The 22,009-nt window shown below is 37.0% G+C and overlaps 2 protein-coding genes and 1 non-coding gene across 4 annotated transcripts; all 3 read right to left on the bottom strand.

Moving 5' to 3' along the window:
- Positions 1-5,698: 5,698 nt before the first annotated feature.
- LOC113325834 (3',5'-nucleoside bisphosphate phosphatase-like) lies at positions 5,699-8,723 on the bottom strand. Its single transcript, XM_026573701.1, has 5 exons — positions 8,272-8,723; positions 7,114-7,238; positions 6,670-6,984; positions 6,396-6,565; positions 5,699-6,301 (listed from the first exon to the last, which is right to left on the bottom strand). The coding sequence occupies exons 1-5, from the start codon at positions 8,578-8,580 to the stop codon at positions 5,910-5,912; spliced, it is 1,311 nt and encodes a 436-aa protein (XP_026429486.1). The 5' UTR covers positions 8,581-8,723; the 3' UTR covers positions 5,699-5,909.
- An 8,052-nt stretch (positions 8,724-16,775) lies between these two features.
- Positions 16,776-16,862, bottom strand: TRNAY-GUA. The gene is given in 2 exon segments: positions 16,776-16,811; positions 16,826-16,862. It is a non-coding gene; the product is annotated as a tRNA-Tyr (tRNA).
- Positions 16,863-16,994: 132 nt separating this feature from the next.
- Positions 16,995-21,201, bottom strand: LOC113325838 (nitrate regulatory gene2 protein-like). 2 transcript variants are annotated; one of them, XM_026573706.1, is made up of 6 exons: positions 21,151-21,201; positions 19,810-20,924; positions 19,628-19,702; positions 18,618-18,832; positions 17,931-18,154; positions 16,995-17,774 (listed from the first exon to the last, which is right to left on the bottom strand). In XM_026573706.1, exons 2-6 carry the CDS (start codon positions 20,747-20,749, stop codon positions 17,123-17,125), a joined length of 2,106 nt encoding a protein of 701 aa, XP_026429491.1. In that variant the 5' UTR covers positions 20,750-20,924; positions 21,151-21,201; the 3' UTR covers positions 16,995-17,122. The 2 variants fall into 2 exon arrangements, with proteins under 2 accessions (XP_026429491.1, XP_026429490.1); XM_026573705.1 differs by lacking the exon at positions 21,151-21,201 and having other exon boundaries at positions 19,810-21,070.
- Positions 21,202-22,009: the final 808 nt, after the last annotated feature.

Genomic DNA, 22,009 nt, shown 5'->3' with positions numbered 1-22,009 from the left:
ACTGTTTTCATGACAAGCACGCAGTCAGAATTTTCTAACGAGAATATTGTTCGTCATAACTTTCATTATAAATATAGGACTTTGTAAAATCTAAGATGGGAATGCAAGATATGATATGAAAAACTAAGAAAAATAAAAACAAAAGGGATAGAGATACAAAACTGATGGGTTGCCTCCTACGTAGCGCTTGGTTTAACGTCATCAGCCCGACATTATTGTCATCGTCCGTACACCAATAATCTGAAAATTTGGTAATCCTTACAAATAACAATCTGCAATTGCAATAACAGTTTCACAAAAACCTTAGCACAAAATATAAATATTGAAGATATCACTTTATTGAAATTTCCCCCACACTTAGTCCTTTCTACACTCGGAAGTGGATAGGGAACATAGAATTCAGGAACTTCAATAGGTTCCTCAGCTTGATGAAACTACGCAATACTCGAATCAAACACATCAAGTGGTGAATATTTAGAAGCAAAATAATCCGTTAAAACTTTCGAAGCACACAACTCCAATCCTAAGTGAGGTATTTTCTTAAAAGTTGGATTAACAACTCTTTGAGAAGCTACTTCAATTAGATGGAAATGATCAATAGATATAGAATTATGCAAAGGATTAGGAAAACCTTATATCGGATCCTCATCTTTCTTAATCAACAGTGAATTATTTACCTCAAGTATATCATGGTCCTCTATCGAACTATTATTATCTAGTTCAATAGGCTCTTCCACGACTTCAATCAATTTGGTTTCATTCTCAATCTCAATATCTTCAACACTCTCGTCATCTGAATCAAATTCTGCTCTCATGAACTCTTCTTCAGTATAAATTTTGGGGTATTCTATATGAGTCTCCGTTGAGGGAATAATCGGGTCTACTTCTTGCAAATAAACCGGCCTAAAAACATTGTAATCTGGATATTCATTGTAACGTTGATATGCATTTGAGTATGTCACACCGTTCATAACGATGCTTCGGTCATACCAAGGCTCCTCCTTGTTCATGTTGCGTCATCTTTTGGATCAGTTGGTCAATACGTTCTTCAAAACCTACACTTTCACTCACCACAAAATTTCCAGACCAAGTCTCCTCCTATTGAATAGGTGAATGATCATAAAAACAATCAGGAGTTTGGTTAGATATATTGTAGTAAGATCCGATTGATGTGCTATTAATATTCTTCACGCTTTGTTCTTCATTCAGGGGTTCCGGCGTGGAAAAACTGGCTTTAACTGAAGAATCAACCAATCAAGCTTCTGCTCATCATTAGAACATAAACGATTAGAAGATTAAATATCCTCCCATCCTTGTGATTGTCCACTTACATACCCGTCATAAGGTTGTTGATATGCATGTGAATATCCATAAGGTTCCGTGGGATATTGATCATAACCAAAGGATTGGTTTTGATTATACCCATAGGATGGTTGGTAGTTTTCATATGAATGAAATTGAACACCATATCGATTACCACTATTATGTGATTGATCTTATGCTCCTTACATGTTATTTCCATAAGGAAACATGACGATTCACAAGAAAAAGAAAATCTTTAAAAAAAAAAAAAAAAAAAAAAAAAAAAAAACTAAACAAATAACAAATCACTTAGCAACTGCTTCCCGATAGCGGCACCAAAATTTGTATGGGCTATCATATACTCAACAAATTAATCGATATATTTCCCACTAATTAACTAGTAATATAATGGTAGTAAGAGATCATTCCCATAAACAGCTGTGTAATTGATATGTTATTTGAATCAGAAAAATAAAATAAATAATAATGGGGGATTGGTTGTAAGATAAATAGAAAGACAATAATAAAGAAAAGAGATGATCAAGGAATCCTTCGCCGTTACCAAGCGATAGCTGGATTAGTATACTTATATATTGTTCGTACGAACCATTCATCATCAACCGTAGAATAACATCTAAATCAGTGTCATCCCAAAATTCCTAATATCACTGGATATGGAAGTTCTCGACTACCAGATTCTATCCGACGAACCACCAAGTAGTATATCACTCAAGGTGTAATCCAATCGAACGCCTTAAGCTTTGTGAATTTAGGTTGATCCCAGTAGTTAAACTCTTAGATCAAGGTTCACTTGCTGATGTTGTCTTGACTCGCAATTTCTCCACAGAATCCCTCTGCGAGGTCTTGCGATTTCTACTTGTGTAGAGAGTTAATCTACGATTACTTATCTCATAACTTCTACGAGCGAAAGAACAATCAATAGATTAATCTAGTATGCATCCCAAATCAATCTAAGAATCACTCATAAACCCTAGATATGGTAAAGACAAATGATGATGATAAAATATCTCAATAGATTTGTATTAATAATAAAGCTTCACGCTTAGAACATTGAATTTATCCTTAATCAACAAAGGATTTAGCTACTCATATTACAAAGAAGATGAATAATGGTGGTTTCCCCATTTACCAAAGGTTTGTGGTGTAGAATAAACCCTAACTTGTGATATGATATGATGAAAGTCCTAATACCTATTTATATAGGTTTACATTGCTTGGCCGTCAAGTATCCTAGTCGGTAAAGGAACCCGACCCGAAATTACGAAGGAAAGACCCTAACCATGAATTTTGGTCTTCACAAGTATGAATACCCGTTCTCATACTTAATTTCGTAAAACAATCCATGGAACTAAGTATGCATACCCGTTTGCATACTGAAAATCCGTTTGCATACCCATTTGCATACTTTTCCTGTCTTTGGTTTTCGATAAAAAGCTTGTTTTGCCCACAACTTCTTCGTACGAACTCGGAATGACCTCATTCTTTTTGAACTCTTTTTCTCTTTCAATTATCTTAAAGATGGTGATAACAAATCATGAATTTGAATGAGTTAAGCTTGGTATTTGTCCAGTCTATTGATTTTGAGCGTTTTGCTCCTCTTCGTCGCACTTTTTCCACTTCTCTTGGACTGGGGCACTTGGATACTTGGAATACTTCTCTTCTTAGCTCTTTTCAGCACTTTTCAGCTCCTTTTTGGATGATTTGGCAAATAAGAGAAAACAAGAGTAACAACACGAATACATGCAAGAATAATAGCTAAAACAAGTATGGAATGGACACTAAAATCATATGAATTATGCACTTATCAAATTTCCCCACACTTAGCTTTTGCTAGTCCTCGAAAAACTAAATAAAACTAATCCTAAATACAACAACTCCATGTCGTTGATACAATGGTTGCACTTAGCTAATGCAACATGCCTTTAAACCCCTAGGTGTCCTTGGTGGACGAGTTATAGTCTCGTGAGGGTTTACAAGAGGTATACCCACAAAAACTACTCCAATTTCACGCCTTGGAAGCACCAATAAGGATAGAGACAGCGCAGAAAGTCAAATAATTAGCTTGCATATGTTCTTTAGCTGCAAACATCCCACATACATTCCAATCATCACACATAAGAAATTACTTACGTGTGATATTCAACCTGGTTGCAAAACTCTACTAAGATAGTCATCGTACTTGTTGCAACGTTGCCACTACACTCGCATACTGAAATCACATGGATAAATAAGAAAATGGAAATAGAAAAGTGAAGTGTGCAAAGGTTGACTAAAGTGAAAGATGCTACCCACAATACTTGTATGAATGTCGTCAAAGGATTTTTATCTATAGCGCAATAGTTGAGAGAAGCACCCATTCAACTCGATAACATGATTAGTTACTCTAAGTGCATGTTTTCTTTCGACAATTATGTGATAGTTACCTTGGATCTTGTGTTCCACGCTTATTCAGGCGACGGAGACAGGGACAACATTTCACACATACTTGTGTTATTTACTTGTTTAGTTTATGTATGATGATGTCTTCCAGCATGTAATATTGTATTTTCTCCCGTTTTTCTGAATCTAAAGCAACCACACTGCACAAACTTGTGGACATGTATTATACATGATATGATCTTTGTGTTACCGTGTGATTCCTCTGATGTCACTGCAATTCAAGTATCTGTGTATGTGCGATTTAACTGAATGATACATGTAGAAGCAACCTAATTGGTGGTGAGTTATGAATCGATGCTGCGAATATTTTGGGGTTTATCTGTGGCAAACTTTGTCAGTGATATCTGTAATGTTATTTGGCATTAATCTGCGGCTATGGAAAGCTAAAGCATCAGAACAGTTGGTAGTGGTTAGAATCTCTCCCCATAATTATTTTGTTCTAAAAATTAGAATTATGATAAAATTTGTCTAAACATCTCTTTTACAAAAAAAAAAAAAAAATTCTTTTACAAATCTGAATCTGTGCAATCACGTAGTGGAGTGGTGTCGTTTCGTCAACTTTTTCGGTCGGCCCTCTCACCGTGGCAACGACTATACTAGTAGAATCTCTATTTAAAATAGTAAGTTGACAGCTTACCGTTCCAGCTCAAAATCAATTTTGATCTTTATTTCTTTTAATTTTTCCGTTGAGCGGCTATATATGCTGCCATCAAGCAATTTAGGAAAGAGATTTTTCTTCTTCAGTGCTTCTTCTAATGAGTTAGAATCGATGCGGAACCATATTGAAGCATCTTCTTGTGCTCTTTGAACTGTATCACTACAGTAAACAAGTGGCCTGCGACACCAAAAAAAATAAATGGAGATAATTAGAACACAAACCCCCTGTGTCAACCAACTGGGATTAGCCCAGTTGGCCAGGGGGGTGTGGCATAAAATATGCGCAGTGATCTTAAATCTGCAACTGTGATCATATGGTATGTGGCTTAGGAAAATTACCAGCGATGTACCTTTTTTGTGGATACAAGTTCACAAGCTCTCTTGACAGCATCATCTCCTTGCAATTTCATAGCAAGGAATGGACCATCAGTTACAAATTCCATAACTAGACCAGTAAAAGTGTATCTATCCTTCTTCTTAAAGTGAGCTTCTATAAATTTTGTTGTGACGCTCAAACATCTCAAGTCTGCAAAAAAACAAAACGAATTTTTTTTTTAACTAAATATGAAGAAAAAAAATAAAATAATAAAGGGAAGTGTTTAGTCAATTACTTATTAATAACTCCAAACCAATGTTGGTGAATTCCTGCATGACAGCACCAACAGTGCCACGGTTAAACACCAAGGGCAGACCCAAAACAAACTCCTTGGCTTTCTTATTCTTATTCTTCTTCTAGTTTGGGACTTCTCTTCTCCTCCTCATCTTGAATATATTCATCCTTTCACAAGTAACCGGAAGCAATAATTGTAACTGGCCCTAATCCTCTGTTTATAAGAACACAACCGACAGACTGACCAATCACAGTTTTTTTATGGCCTGGGTCCCACCCACTGTGAAGGGCGGGGCAGACCGCGGGACTAGATCCGGGGTTGGTCTTGTAATGACGGACCTGTGTCCATCTCTGGTCCAATAACTTTGCAGGTGACGGATCTCACTTGTCACTAATATTAATCATTTTAAAGTGTCTTAGCTAGCTGAACTCATTTTGGAACGACACTTTGGTCAGCCAAATACTGCTGTCTGGTTTGTTGGCTATTAAAATTTGCACTTCCGGACTAGCAATATCAACCAGGAAAACCAAGGCTACCGCACATTATGTTGCTTCCAACAATCCACACCCTACCATGAAGGCCCGGCACATAGAAGTATTTGTGCAGCTACACTTCTACATTTCATCATTAAACTGCTCAAGTATAGAAAAGATATTTCTAAAGGAAAATTCTGTGAAGAAATAGAATCCTGAAATGGATTTCTATCACTCTTTTCTTTTCAACTATGGAACTGTTTTGCAAAACAAAAACAAAATACAGAAACTTGTAACAACAATTTCAAAGAAACCCCCAAAAAATGATATCAACCTCTGATAAAACTTGAAATGGGAACCAATAACTACCCCGACATCGAAATGAGAAGGTAGAGATAAACACTATCTACAGTTGCGCCATAACAGCACCCTCAGCGTGGGACAGCTTCAATCTCAGGTTTTCAAACTCGATGCCCTGCCTCTCTTCCCTCAACAACCACGATGAAAGGCAAAGCTCAACCACATTTTTACCGCTGTTCAAACTCCCGTTAAGGTTTTTAATCTTCCCATACCTAGCAAGTTTCTCAAGATTCGCATCGGAGGGATCTTCAGCAAACTTCTGTAGTATGCTCTTAACAGCATCACACCAGATGGGTCGGGCAAGTTTTAGGAACTCATGAAGAGCTGTCACCGGAAGATTCACACTCCCCAGATCAGATTCATCATGGTTCCCTTTTCCGTGATAATCTGATCCTCCGAGCTTGATGAGGCCATAAGTATCAGCAAGATCACTAAATGCTGTTGAACACATCGAAAAAAAGAAAGTGAGAATTCATCGCACTAGACATTTAATATTATGTCAGAACCAGGAACATCAACCATGTGAAAGTACCTGAAAGCTTTCCATCACTTCTATAAGCTTCAATTCCGTGAAGTCCCGCGGCTTTCAACCGCCTGATGACTCCAACAGGGTTCTTTAATGCCCATGGATGAGCCAATGCAGCAACACCACCTGTCTGGCAGATCAATTCCACCGCTTCTTCTGCATTTAACTCATTACCTCTGTATATGAAATACACTAATCAGGAGATGTCTAGGAAAAATTGCCTGTATTCGAAAAGTTTCTAATCAGGGAAAGGATTTCAATATGCTATGGGATTACTAACGTTGAGTAAGCTGGTCCGCCATCATACAGATATCGGCTGAAAGCGTGCTTCAAGTTCTCCACATAACCTGCTTCGACCATAGCACGAGCCACATGTAACCTACCAGGAGCGACTCCGTTCCCAGCGATCTTCACTACATTCTCCCATTTGAGTGGCATATTAAGGTTGCTCAGCTTCAAAAGCATGTTCTTTGCACGAAGGTAACGACCCTCCCTTATATTAGCCAAACAGTTCTCGAGTTCCTCACATCTTGAAGGCCCGCAACTACCATAGTAGGCAAGGACGTGAACAGGTTCCTCATTTCCAGATTCTTCGCTGTTCGTCACCCATATTAGAAATTAAAAAAATACTAAAAGTTAGTTGTGTTACAATCATAGCTTCTACAACGGGACTCTTTAGAAAACTAGAACAGAAATTATGTGTTCCATGGATGAAGGAATGGACCTTGGAGTGTATATTGTACTAATCTCAACTCCTGGGATTAACCTGATGCCAAGTTTACGAGCAGCTTCAGAGGCTTCAGGGATGCCAGCCATGGTATCATGATCCGTTAGAGCCAGAACGTTCACCTGTGCTGGACACATGGTATTAAAATATATGACTCTCCCCTTTGTTTACCAAAATATCAAAAACAATTACATATATAAAAAGTAAAGGTCCTCTAGGAATGGAGCAGCAGTGAAAAGAAAAACCATGAATCACAAAACACATAGAACTCCTACACCCAACAAGCTTGGAAACAATCCTATGTTAATACAAAGATTCACTTGCTTGAAACTCCAGTAATAACAAGTTGTTCACGGTAAGTTCAAAGAACCCAAAAGATTCAATGGTAATTTCTAAGCATGTATATAGATTGCATCATGAATTCTAAGTTTGTTTATGACAGAATTAGCTTCAAAATTGCATCATGAATTCGACAAAAGTAACTTTTAAGCCATTCCAGAAACAAAATGTTTTTTAGGTAGATTTCCAAATTTGAAACAAAGAAGCATTGGCTTGTGCTGCTCAAGGACTAGAGCTCCTACACCGTACTTTCATCAGAGAAGAAACATTGCACTCCTTCCCTTTGAATAGGCTTTTTACTAGGTCAGACTACACAAATCTAGAACAGGTGAATAGTGAAAATCACCATTGTCTACGAGAAGCAAATCAACTAAGTCGACAGCACAAATCAAGAACAGGTGAATAGTGAAAACCACCAATGACTATGAGAAGCAAATCCAAAGTGACATGCACCTCAAATTTCCTTGGGTACATTATCGGCGAATAATGCATTCCTAACATTATTGCTGCACATAACTGTGAATGAAAATCTATACCATGTGGAATAAGTATTCACCCAAAAAGATAGCAATGAGCAAAATCATCAATAACCTCCATGGCATTCAGTTTCTAAATGCAATACTTGCACACAATTGAGAGAATGAACATCCTCAAATTCAACCAAAAACCACATTGAAGAACTAGCAATGAGATAATTAATAACCCAAGAACAGAACAACAAAGAAACCAAAAAAAAAACCTTATCTAGCATTCACCAATTAAAAATTAAAGAAACCCATGAAATCAAAAATCAAGATAAAGGGTTACTTCACTTACCCCGTTTCTATGAGCTCTTTGAACAAGAGCAGTAGGAGATAAGTATCCATCACTGCAGATTGTATGAGAATGCAGCTCAAAAACAACCTTACCAACAAAACTCCTCTGAACACCAAAATCATCAGCACAAGTAGTAATAACAGAAGAAGCAGGTGGAGATATTGAATCATGAAAAACCCAATCATATACATGATTGTGTAATTTTTGTTCAGCACTTATCTTGGAATTATTATTACTCTTCTTCTTACCACCATTGTTCTTTTTCTTCTTATTTGATTTCTTTTTGTTCTTTGAATAACGGTCATCCATTGCTACTGATGAAGAAGAAGAACAATCAGAGATTTTGATAAGCTGGGGGTACTTTTTTGGACAAAACTCAACTCAAATCGTATCTAGTTGGTGTTGATGTTCTACTACTTCTATATGCAATCTCTTCGATTCTCTAACCTTAAAAAGGGGCTAGATTTCCTTTATTTCTCGTCTCAGGAGATGCCCAATTTATCATAATTCTCTGACAAATTTACTCTTATACCCCTATATTTTCTATGCTAAATTCGGAAAAGGGAAGGAATTTGAAAGTATAATGGATTCCAAATTTGAGTCTTCCACACTTTTGCCTTCCGGTTGTGCAAGGTTTGGTCAGGCCCGCGTAAAAACTATGTCATATTTTCGGAAGTTAACATTGTCTCCTACCTGACCCGGTATTTGCTACTGGAAATGGATTTTAGTTTTGGTTTTGGTTTTGGTTTTTTTTTAAAAGAAAAACCAACTGAAATTTCATTGAAGCTCAGAGCAAACAAAGTTAAGCATTACAGGACTCTTTTTCAACTTCTAACCTAGACATGACAGACACAGGGAGTTCAGAACTCCATTTCCTAGTGCAATTATTGATCCTAGCATACTTAGCAAGTAAGTCTGCTACTTGGTTACATTTCCTACTTTTAAAGCAAACCTGAACATTACCTAAACATTTAACTAAATGCTGACACTCTCTGATGATGTTACTGTCTTCCCATATGGTGGTGATAATATTACCATTTATGCTTTCCATGACTTCTTTGTTGTCTCCCTCCACAATGACATTCTGAAGCTGCAACTGCAGAATCCACTGTAGAGCTTTTAACACTGCCATTGCTTTTGCTTGAGCAACATCTCTAGTCCTTTCTACCAAAGTCCAGGCCTCCACCAACTTCCCTGTAAAATCTCTAATAATTAGTGCCATACCAGTATGAAAACTATTAGGTAAAACAGAAGCATCAATATTGATTTTAATTTTTCCCCTGGGAGGAGGATTCCAATGTCTATTGTTGCTAGTATTTATTTTGTTTCTCCTTGTAATAATATTGGGAATCTGAGTTTGGTTATCCCTGAAACTTGAATGTATCTTGTCATCACAGCAGAAAGTTATTATCTTGTGTTTCAGACTTGAACCAGTGCATCTGATGTTGTCAAAGACCAATTCACATCTTGACTTCCAAATGAACCATATGGTGATGGAAATCATATTAATGATGGATGACCTGTTGCAGGAGATGTTGTTGTCTGGATTGCACCAACTTTTAATCCACTGCCTGACATCTGAAATATTTCTTATTTCTGGGTAAACCTCAGAAGAAATAACACTCCACACACTTCTAGCATAATTGCAATGGATCAGAAGGTGTGTAATGGTTTCAGTTTCATTGTTGCATCTTTAACAGTGCCCTTCTATATGTTGATTCTGCCTTGCACATCTTTCATTGATTCGGAGAATATCATGCATAACTTTCCACATGAACAATTGGCATTTATGAGGGATTTGCAGGTGCCATAAACTTAGCCAGAATTTAGCTTCTTCTTCCTTTCTAGCTAGGTTGGGATTCTTTTGACAGAGAATAGCCTTGTAAGTGGAATTTACTGTAAAGTGACCACTTCTTGTTAGGGACCAGCGAATTTTGTCTTCATGCTGCATGGAAGTCTTGATGTTGAGGATTTACTCTATCTGATCTTGAGTAAAGTATTTTTGAAGCTTGTTTACATCCCAACTTTGAGTGTGTTCATCCAATAGATCCTCCACTTTCATGAAATATGGATATTCTTCATAAGTTGAGAAATTCTGTTGAATTTGTAATGCAGTGTACCCCTCAATCCAATTATCCATGAAGACATACACAGTTTTCCCGTTACCAATTTGCCATATATGAAATTTCTTCACCCAGCTGATTCATGTGCAAATACTTTTCCATATTACATTGCCCTTACTTGAAATTTCATCTTGAAGAATGTTCTCCTTAGGAAAGTGTTTAGCCTTCAATATTTCTGCCCATTTACCATCTTTGTCTTGAACTAATCTCCAGGCTAATTTTGTTAGCATTGCTTCATTGAAAATTTTTAAGTTTTTGAATCCCAGACCTCCCCATCTTTTTGGGATGCTTACACTCTCCCAGGATTTGAAGTAGCCTTTGATTTTGGTTCAGTGCGCTTAGTTTTGTAGTTGATTTGTTTCTAAACTTAGTTGCTCGATGTAGGTTCCTCAAGAAATATGTTTCTATCGCACTAAGAGCAAGTCTTATGGTGGAAGAGTTTCATCTTCCATCTTCCACGCCACCTCAACATTTGGAATTGTGGATGGAAGGAAAAGTGTAATGGTGAAATAGTAGAAACACTATTCAAAATAGCGTAAGACGCTAATAAGAATAGTGCTTTACGCTATTAAGATTAGCATTTTTTTTCGCATCCATTAACTTTTCAACGGGTCGTTTTAAGTCTACGGATAAAAAAAAAGCGATATTGTCAATAGTGCTTTAAACTATTTAGATTAGCTTTGGACGCTATTTTTATTGGCGTATTCCATCTTCTAGCGTGCGATTCTGAATAGCGTTTTACGCTAATTTGATTAGCGCTTCCATGGATCCACTGACTATCCACGAAATTATGGAACATGGTTTGGAAAAACTGTGGAAGACCCCAACTTGGAAGCCGATATACTTGACATTCCACAATTTTCCACACTTCGAATAGGTTGGATTCCACCATAAACTTACTCTAATGAGGTAGCACTGGATTTGGAAGATGGAGGTCCTCCATCACTAGACTTGTTTTTACTAGTTTTACTCTCTAGATTAGTGAGGAGTCATGGTAAAGATGCACCCTCGTGCCATAACCTGATTGGAAAGCTGCTACGATCTGAATTGCATCACATGATCGATGGCGCAAAAGTAATGTAAAACACATGTAACTTTTATTGTTTTCCATAAATCGGAGAAAAAAGTGAATATACTCACAGTTGATCAGAGAACCGACTCTGATATGTGAAGTTAGTAATTCCAGTCTCCACGCTGACAAAAGATAAATAAATAAAAAAGATGGTAAAGAAAATGCATTATCCGAAGCAAATCAGATTGTAGTCGCATGTTTATTAACAGTTAACGTCCGAATAGCTATTCTTTAGAAAATTTTTATCCAGATAGATGTTGTTAATCATAAATTACATTCAATAATTATGTGATATATGTCGTTTTAATATCATGTTAATTTGATTTTTATATTTACGAGATGTGATAAAAACTCATGTGGATACAAATAATTTATATGGATCAAAATAGAACACTAGTTTATTCATTCTCGTAAAATTTTGGAATCCTAATAAGATGCACGTTAGTACTTGACTTGCACTCCTTATACGAATACCTTTATCACTCTTAAGCGAGAAATTTATCATATTGAAATGCGTATTAACGAGGAAATAATGGTTCAAAATCCACCACATCATCACCATCAGCATCAGTGGTTAGCTTTTTATAATGTTTGTGAATTACAACCAATTTTTTATTTTATTTTTTGCTACAAAATATTTCATTTAAGTAGGAGATCAAATTATATTTTGGGTGAGAAAGGATGGAATGACATCTAACCATTCGCCAAACATTATGTTCCTTCTACAATATTTAGCTGCAAGTAGTTGGATGAAAATTCCTACTGATGTACCGCACTTTAAAGAACTGGAAAGACAAAATAACTCGGTTATCTGGGATAAAACTGCTAAACCAACTAATTTGGTTTTTTTATTCAATAAATAGGATATAACATTTTTTGCATCACTGAAATGATGCAGATACTTTCTAGGCTTTTGTTCTTGGCCCTTTTAATAACTTCCCACATAAAGAAATTTTTTGCTTCTTTTGGAATCCTTGTCAGAAGTGGAGGGCTTTGCAACCTTTATAACTGCTCAGTTAGTTTCTCATTCATAAGAAGCATCACAATAAATCAAAAAAAAAAAAACTTTGTGATAAGAGTTAATGATTGGTTAACTCTGTATTTCTGTCCCATGAGAATGTTAGTTTTTATTACTTCAAGGATATTCTGATTCATTTTTTTATTGGTGCAATCGCATATATGGCAGTAGATTCCTTGTTCAGACTTACATGTTAGAATACTTTAAAACACCTATCCCTAATCCAAGCATTTAGACATATGTCACATTTATGTTCAATAGTGAGACTGCTAGCAAGAAGTCTCCTAATCCAATTTTGGATACTAATTGAAGTATTAGAATATTGCAAAACAGGATGACCAAAGGATAACATTCAACACAAAAATCAAAATAAAGCGCAACATGCTCAGTGAATTCAACATCGTTGTCACCAAACATGATACATATGATATCATGGTTGGGTTTGAATTAACCAACTCTAACTTTGAAGAAAAAACAATTTCATATATTTTTGTGTAAATAGTTGGATTTTGGAAATAACATGAAGATTTCAGATGAACTTGTAAAAAAGATCATGACCTTGATAGTAACACCCAATAGTCGTCAGTGATTGGCCGAATAGAACATCTGTATTTAGGCACCCTAAAATTACACCTGGACCTCTTCAAGAAAATTGACTTCAGAGTTGGGAAAAAGCTTCATAGTTAAGTATGCCCGAGTAGGAGTAATCAAGGGATGAGTGACCTCCTAAAGAAGCTTCTCTTGGATGACCACAACGGTGCTCATTGAAAACCGAACATTACCGAATAACAACAGTGGCCAAGAGTGAGGACAGTTTTCCTAGAGGGTCGGGTCATTACAAATGGTATCAGATCCTCGACGGGTCACTTGTCGAGGGTGACGAGTTCAGTCAGATGTTTGTTTCATGTGGGACAGGAAACAATGAAAAACTAAAGCTATATATATTTTGGAGCCGAGTAGGCTCCGACTTATGGTGGTGGTGTTGTAATAGTCTGATTTAGGAAGTAAGATTCGTCGGATGGATTATAGGTAATAGTTTGACCTTTACTAACACCGTGGCCTTTTCAGCACAATTGGCTCCAAAATTGGTTAAAAACTCTGCAGTTAAGCGTGCTCAAGCGGTAATTTTCTAGAATGAGTGACCTCTTTAAAATTTGTTGCTGGATTACCGTAGTGGCGTTCATACAAAAACCCACATCTTTGGATAAACACAAAGACTAAGTAAGAACAATAGTGGTGGAGGATCGGGTCATTACATTGATAGTTGTTGTTATTGCTAGTTGGTCTAGTAAGAGTCTTGTAGCAAGACTTGACAGAAAAGAGCCAAGTTAGGTATCTGTCAGTGTCAGTTATCAAAATTCCGGTGTTCACAATTTTGTTAGCATTAATAGCCGTGAAGAAAGAATCAACCAAGTCATGCTTTCTAGTGCCAAGTAAGTATCTGGATCCATGAAATTGAGGCATAGAGGATGAGAAGCATTATGAACCAAATAATTCCTAAATCCATGAAAATTTTCTCCATTCTTTACTTTCCAGAAAGGATAGTTCTTAATAACCCCTAAACCAGTTCATATGCTAATCCAAACCTAAGAAAATTCTCCACGTTCCTGATAATGAAGAAGGTGGCAACTTTATAAGTATTTGCATGTTAGAATGCACACACAGAGTTCATTAGGATAATTAATCATATTCCAAACAACTTTAGTCAATGAAACTACATTGAATTTCTTTAGTGATAACACAACAAGCTAAAATTCGATCACAACACTGCACATCATGTGGTCTGGTACAACACATGCACATCACGTTAACTTATTATGTTGGGATGTGCCAGACTAATAGGAACACCGGAACAGCACAACATGTGGCAAGGATAAGCACGCGACACAGCAAATCACGGTCCAAAGCACCACAACACGACACATCACGTTTGAAAGCACGACACGCGTAAAGCACATTAAAGAAAGACACATATAAAAAACCCTTATTTATTGAACGGATGATTGCCTATAATTATAACACATAGTACACCTGCAACTTAATTTCAATACATTCGTTATAATGTCGTTGTCTATATTTGACTAGTATGACCAGTATAAAGAAAGGTGTAAAACTTATAACATGATTTTGTGAAGCCATGAAAGTTTACAAATACTCTTTATATCGTTATTAGCTATGCTTGGAATGTGTAGTTAGTTTTTAAGTTATATTTTGGATGTGCGTTCATCAGATGTCTTCTCTTACCTTATAAGATTTTATTCAGTCTGGTGAAATGTAATATTTTGAATGTATAAAGCTTTTTCTCTGCTGAATATTTGCTCAGTTTTTTTCTTCTTTTTATGTTTTGTTAACGGGTATACTAGGATTCTTTAACTCATAAGTTGGACTGGAGCACAATTCACCGATCGGGCTTACCTATGTTTTATTTTAATATATATATATATATATAAGCTTTTTAGTAAATTTTCATTGTTTAATTGAATATTTTCTTTACATGACAATGATCCTATCTTTTGGCATGTAGAGACCCATCAAAAATCAGGAGGGTCGGCAAGATCTTGATGTTGATGGGTTATTCATTTCTATTGATTCAACGTATTAATTATTTATCTGAAATGATTTCTGACATAATTTCAAGTAGTATGTTGTCAATTTAGATTCTTGTGATGATGTCCGACTTAAATTGATAGTACGATTAAGTGACATTTAATTGCTTGTAGAATGTTTGCCGGCACAACACCACATTACACAACACACAACACATTTATTCATGTGATGTGCTTGTCGGTTGTACTGTACCTAGCATTTGACTAGTAAAGCACAACACGATATAACACATTTAAATCAATGGCATAATACAACACGACACATAACCCAAAAAGGCCGGTTTTACACCTCTTATGTCTACTATTCGAGAGGTTTGAGATGTCTTATAACTTCATCTTATATGAAATTCAAATTCGGTAGGCATGAAGTGAATTGATACCTATTGCAAATTTTGCTCCATTGTTGCGATTATAAACTCCTGGAATTACTGTTTTCTCAATCCAAAATCCCCATGTCACTTTTTTGGTCTCATCAAAGTTAAAAGTATGGGCATGGGGGTAAAAAAAGATATTAACTCGTGAGACAATGAGTTGATTGTTTGTACCAGCAGTAATAAGTGAGTCTGTAACCGACAGTCCCAGAGGGTGTGTACCTCATGAAAGAAAGATAAGGTAGGTATACTTCCGACTGATTCGATGATATGCAGCAGCATTGATGATGATGATCAGGTGTTGCTGTACTTGTTTCTTCCCTGCACCCCTACACCCCATCTTAGAAGAATCAGACACATGCTCAATCTATCCTACTACTGCAGTGCAAACTAGTAGTACCATCGAAATTAGGATCAGATCACTTTTTTGACATCTTATGATTTATCTGTTGTGCTGCTGCTCAAAGCCTCAAACAGGCTAGTTTATCATGTAGACTAGTACATATTTAAAAGGGAAGCCTCCAACGGACTAATGTACTTGTGCCGGCAGCCAGGTTGCCATATAGCTCTGTGAAAATATTTAAAAGTAAAAGTTCAAATTAGGAAAAATCAAAAGGTAAAACCAAATTTAAAAGAAGTTGTTGGGAACTTGGGATGGGATGGGATAGTGCTGAGCAACTGAGTCAAAGTCTGTGTTACTGTTAAAGGCAGCAGCGAACAGTGAACCGTCACTGTTGGTCGTAATAACCGTAAATCAAGGACCGAGGTGGCTGTGCTCCTGAATTGTGCCAATCTCATCCTTCATGTCTTTGTTTGATGCGTCACTTTCTTATCTTTTGTCTTTCCTTGGTCAAATATACTGCAGCAGCTGCAGGCCACTTGAGTGGTGTTCGGTTTTATTTATCTCGACTCTTTTGGTAATGCGATGAGTTGGAGGATAATATAACTGCAAGTTTACAAGGCAAAATTTATTTTGGACAAGTCTTTAATTTTCATCGGAATAAAGATTCCGATCACACCCCCATGGAATTAGCTAAATATTTACAACTACTGTGTGCGTCTACAAGTTGTGCACTAGCTCCTTTTACTTGCTTGCTTCTGGTATTCATGTCTTTCACAACATAAACTTATGTGTGGTCTGTGGCTCAACACATCAGAAACTGACTCTCATATTTGACGTTAGTAGTTCGAATCAATATAGACGACGAAGCTGAGCTTACAAAAATAAAGAAGGCGATATGATGCGATCATATCTACAAGGAAAGAAAACAAAAAGAGGCGAAACAAACAAAAAACGAGGTGAAAAAAAAAAAATCCGACCTACCGGATTCGAACCAGTGACCTAAGGATTAAGCTGCAAACTACTACAGTCCTCCGCTCTACCAACTGAGCTAAGGTCGGTTTGGTGTTTTCTTTCCGGATTAATTATTAATCCAACCAGTGTCCTGTTAGCTACCTGGACTTCTCCCAAAACAGTTGAATATGGGCACTGCCCAGTAAAGACTAAAAAGACTGAAGATTTTATCAGTCCTTCTCAAATGAGCTTTTCTATCAACTTAGATTTTACAAATATTTATCATCTAGTTCATCTCCCTCTCTGGTATCGATTCGAACCTTAATTACATTACTAAGTTACTAACCACATTCCTCTTCCTTACAATCTACGTATTTGTCATGCAATCTCCATAAGCTTTTCGAGCTGTCTCGCTCTCTTTACAGATTTGAACATACATTTTTAGAGAAGCCTCTGCAAACTTTGTCAGACGGTCGAGTGCCTTTGTCAAGCTTGTATGTATGTTTCTCAAGTTGGAAGGCTTATCACACTTACCATCTTCTTTGTCTTCATTTTCTCTGCTCTTCTCCAAATCTGAGGATTCTTGAGTCTTCTCGTACTCTTCTATTTGCTTTATTGAGGTTTGTAGTTCAGAAGCGAATGCTCTGATGGCATCTTTGAGTTCCTCTGATGGAAGGGTTTTGATCCCAGCTGACCAATCACCAGATAGAACAAATATTGGAGGAGCTAGAGCTCTACGAGGAGAGAAGGATCTTCGTGCTCTTGAACGTTCTGGAGGAAGCACAATGCAGAGTTGAAGCCAACCATTGAGAGCTTCAACGTAGGATTTATACGCACTAATCCAATCTACGAAGTTTGATTCGAAATATTCAATCTCATGCTGAAGGTTGCCAACAATCAGTTTATATGACTCTCCCTGAGTTGACGCCATTGTGGAGTTCTTCACATGGTACGCTAATGAAATTGTGATGTACTGTGTGTGATGACATTCGAGCATGACCTTCCACATTCTGATCAATCTGAAATGTTCAATTGTCATGAATCAGATATTCGTTACTGTGTAGTTAACAATTTTGGACCTGGCTTTGTAATGTATATGGCATCCACCAAAAAAGCATATGTGTCTCTAGCAGGGAAAACAATTAAAAAAAAAAAAAAAAAAAAATCTAACTTACCCTCGTATCAGTTCTACAAGTTGAGGTTGCAATTCCTCATCCCTTAATTTCTCAATGCGTTTAGCAATTGAATCAACAGCGTGAAGAGCAACTCGTATGCGTGAATGAAGATCCTTAACAATGGCTCGAGTTTTGTCAATGGCATATGGATTTACATCTTTGGCGAATTGATGCCTGAGTTGATCACACTTCTGCTCATACTCTTTTCTGATGTACTCACTAGCCTGCAAGGGAGAGTAGAGACAAGGAAGATAATGAGTGCCAGCCAACTGGTCTTAACTTAAAAGCTAATTGTTGCTCGCTCAAAGCCTCACATATACATAACCAGGAGCATGATAATTGCTGGGAGCCTGGGAGGGTAATCTCGTCATTGTGGAAGAAGTTAGCTGTTAAATGAATCTATTTTGGGACTGAAGATAATTTTGGTTAAGTTTAGAACCGAAGACTGGAAAGCTAGTCCTCATTAGAAATCAACCCTTGGCTAAATCCATAACTTCATAGTTCTAATCCATTGGAAGGGTGAAGAACTGGATTCTCGTTAAAATACAGCAACCAAGTTTTATTGTATCTACAGTAAGCAAATCATGACACTACCTAACATTAGCAAGATATAAATAGCAAGAAAAACAGCTCCTGATGCACACAACAACCCAATAAACAAGCGAAATATTGGATCAAGGAGATTACCTTCACTTCATCAAATAACTTCCTCTCCCACGCATACAATCTATCCAAGGTGGATGAATGACTACCTGCGATCATGTTAAATTCTTCAAGAAAATCGCTCCCACTGTCATCCATGTCATCTTTTGATGCAGAAGCAAGAGGATTTCGGGATGAAGATGATTGTGAAGATGTAGACCGGTTCCATGTAATAACCTTAGTCGTGTTTTGGATAGGCACTAAAACAATACAAACAGATAACACAATTCAGATGTGATATGTGAATATGGTCTACGCACTGGCATAAAGTCATGCCAATTAGTGACTGTCATCAATGGCATCTTTTGATACAGAAGCTACAGAATAACTAGGCGAAAATGTCGACCTTACTCATATTTCGTGGAGGCTCTAGACAAATATAATAGCTAACGTAATGCAGATGGGGTAGGGCAGAGCCAACAGACCAACACGTATGTTTTCCTTGCCTCGCCCATCCCAGAAAGAAGTGGAATTGTCTGGGACCAGTAGGAGGGTTCAGCCATATGGTATGGAAGCCGGTCGGTTACTGCAGCACACTGGCGAGCTTTCCCTCAAAGGTAAATATCTATCCCTTCATTCAGATATCGACGCTATTGATCAGGCTATTCTATCTATTTCTTCATTCAGCTCTCAACTCTATTGATTAGGCTATCCTAACACAATTTAGATGTCGTATGCCTATTTGGTATGGACACTAGCATAAAGACATAACAATTGATCCCTTCATTCAGTTCTCAACCCTTTTGATTATGCAACCCAGATAAGCAGATCCAGTCAAGTAAGCGCCAGTTCAGTAAGTGCTTGATAGTTACATTTCACTATATCTAATCTACTTCAAGAATAAGTGACATCAAAGTTTTTGCCCTTTCCTGCTCATTAGGCACTAGCAGTTGGATTACTATTTCAAAGCATTCTGTGTTGTAGGCACAATAACATAGAAATGTAACACGAGGAGAAAAAGTTGTTTTGTCTAGAGAGAAAGAGAGAGAATATACCATTGGGAAGGACGGTCTCTCCTTGGCAACAAGCTAGATTAAAAGCTGATATTAAAACTGAGGCAGGTGATCTTCCTGTGATACATTAGTTCATAGTTAGCAGCTTCAATAACAAGGGAACAAAATAAAATTCAACAACATATCATGAATACAACATTTTCCACATGGATAAGTAAGATTACCTTTGCCCTCACAGTAGTCAAGCCTGATTTTATCAGCCTCCAGCAATCTTGAAACCTCCTTGCCAGATTCCGAAGCTCTAAAGAATTTATGCTCAATATCCTTTATACTAGAAAGAAAATCTTTAGCCCTGTGAGTAATAAAATCCGAAGGATCTTCTCTTTCCATCGTTTCCATACACTCATCATCATCATCATCATCTGTTTTCGGCTTCGCCCTCATCGATATAGACTTATCCAAAGTAATAGCCTCAGACTGCCCACTTAGACCAACTTTATTAACACTAATTTCATGAACACCATTCTCAGAACTAGTCCTTACTGACTCCGAATGAATTTCACTATTACTACTACCATTCAATGGCTCAACAACTTCTTCTCCTCTCAACTCTTTCTTTAACTCCTCAAAACAATGGTCCTCAAACAACCCATTATCTCTACCGAATCGAAAACTCTCCGCCTCATTCGGTTGAAAGAAATCCCAAGAGGGATCAGCACCAGGTGGTGGTGGTGGTGGATGGAAAGTTAAAGATTCACCATCAATAAAGCTATTACTCAAATTAGGATCAAACTTAACAGTAACAGCAGCATTATCGCCACCACCTGATAACCTCATGTAACTAATGTTTGAATGAGCAGCAGACATGGGACTAGTTTCGATAGGCGAAGGAGATGGTAAAGATGAATGAGGTGATGGGGCATTATTATCAGTCTCATTATTAGTTGCACTAGATAATGATAATGGTGATGATTCAATCAACATTTCAGCTTGAGCAAATCTTCTTAATGCAATCCCAATATTTCTTAAAGATTGAATGTAACATAGATGAGAAGCTGATAATGCGTACCTTGAATCAATTGCTTGTTTGATTAATCTCTTCCTTTCTTTACATAAACATAGTGCTTCACTCTTGTCAATCCTAGAACTTGAACAAACCCCCATTGTTCTGATTTTTCTCAAAATCTAATCAAAACCCACCTCCATTCAAGACTCCATTAATAAGAAAAAGGGGTTTAACAGAGAAAGAGAAACCTACTTATTTTAAGTACTCAAACCAGCTGGTTTTCCATAAAACCAAAAACCCATACTCTTTTAAGCATTGTGATGATGAAAATCCCTGCAGAAAAACCCAGATGAAAGTGATATTTGGATTAGTCCCTTTTCAAACCCTCGTGGTATTCTCTTCCAAAACCCTATATTAATGATGGACTCAAAGTGGGTTTTATCTCAATTTTCCTTTTCAAGTGATTTTGCGGAGATGGAGAAAAGAAAAAGACAAATAGAGGAAATGATGAAAAGGAAAAGGAGGAATCTCTCTTTATTAAAACAGTTGAATTCTTTACCTCGTAATGTGTGTTAGTGCCCTGATAACAGAGAAGAGAAAAGAACGTTTTAGATTAATGGTTGAGGTTTCATCATTAAAGAAGAGAAAAAAACACAGACAGATCTCTCTATGGAGAGTGTCGGAGATTATGTAATAGAAAAGTGTAGATAAAAACAAAGAAGCTGCTGGTGCACCTGCGCATTGATTTCTTAATGAGAGAGCTCTTTTGTTTAATGAGGCAAAGGACTGGAGGCCACTACTAGACTACAAATATAACGGCTCCACCATTTACTGAATCTGGGATGGATTCTGAAATCTGAATATCCTTGCCATGAATCAATCCATCAACTTCTCTTTTTTTTTGTAGGAACTGGGGAAGTGGGAACATGAAGCCAGGACCCCCCACTCTCTTGACTGTTTCAGTTCTCTCTCGTACTGAATTTATAGCCGTTGGATTGTACACCTTTGTTCATGTCATCATGTGTATATGGTTTTAGTTTACTGGCATCATTTTCTTGTGATTGTACCCTGTGGCCTTGCTCTCAACAGAATTTGAGTGTACACTTTTTCATGCTGAATATGTAAATCTCCGGGGGTCACCAACCATCGGAATGAATGTTCCGGCAGATCGTTTGTTTTGTCTCTCTTTCAATTAAAAATAAAATAAATTTATACTTTAAAGGTCACTTTTTTCGTCAGTGTTTGTTGAATTTATGGAGTCCCTAGAAACTTAAGAGACTTGGATTTCATATTTGAGGTTAGAGGTTTGAATTTTTTTTGAGAATTCTGTCGATTTTTTAACATCTTAATTTTTTTTTTCGTATGTAAGGGTGCTTTGTTGATGAACTTTGTTCATTTCTTATAAGCTTGTGGGAACA

The sequence above is a fragment of the Papaver somniferum genome, unplaced genomic scaffold, assembly GCF_003573695.1.
Source record: "Papaver somniferum cultivar HN1 unplaced genomic scaffold, ASM357369v1 unplaced-scaffold_0, whole genome shotgun sequence".
Classification (NCBI taxonomy): Eukaryota; Viridiplantae; Streptophyta; class Magnoliopsida; order Ranunculales; family Papaveraceae; genus Papaver; species Papaver somniferum.
This window is presented reverse-complemented; position numbering and strand designations above follow the sequence as displayed.

Bases quoted from the DNA above. Each gene is read 5' to 3' on its own strand.
- LOC113325834 (XM_026573701.1), bottom strand. From the start codon at position 8,580: ATGGATGACCGTTATTCAAAGAACAAAAAGAAATCAAATAAGAAGAAA. The intron at 7,239-8,271 runs GTAAGTGAAGTA...TGTCCAGCACAG, and splicing joins AAAGAGCTCATAGAAACGGG to GTGAACGTTCTGGCTCTAAC. The intron at 6,985-7,113 runs GTCCATTCCTTC...GGTGACGAACAG, and splicing joins AGTACAATATACACTCCAAG to CGAAGAATCTGGAAATGAGG.
- LOC113325838 (XM_026573706.1), bottom strand. From the start codon at position 20,749: ATGGGGGTTTGTTCAAGTTCTAGGATTGACAAGAGTGAAGCACTATGT. The intron at 19,703-19,809 runs GTAATCTTACTT...AATGTATCACAG, and splicing joins TGACTACTGTGAGGGCAAAG to GAAGATCACCTGCCTCAGTT. The intron at 18,155-18,617 runs GTAATCTCCTTG...TCTCCCTTGCAG, and splicing joins AGTTATTTGATGAAGTGAAG to GCTAGTGAGTACATCAGAAA.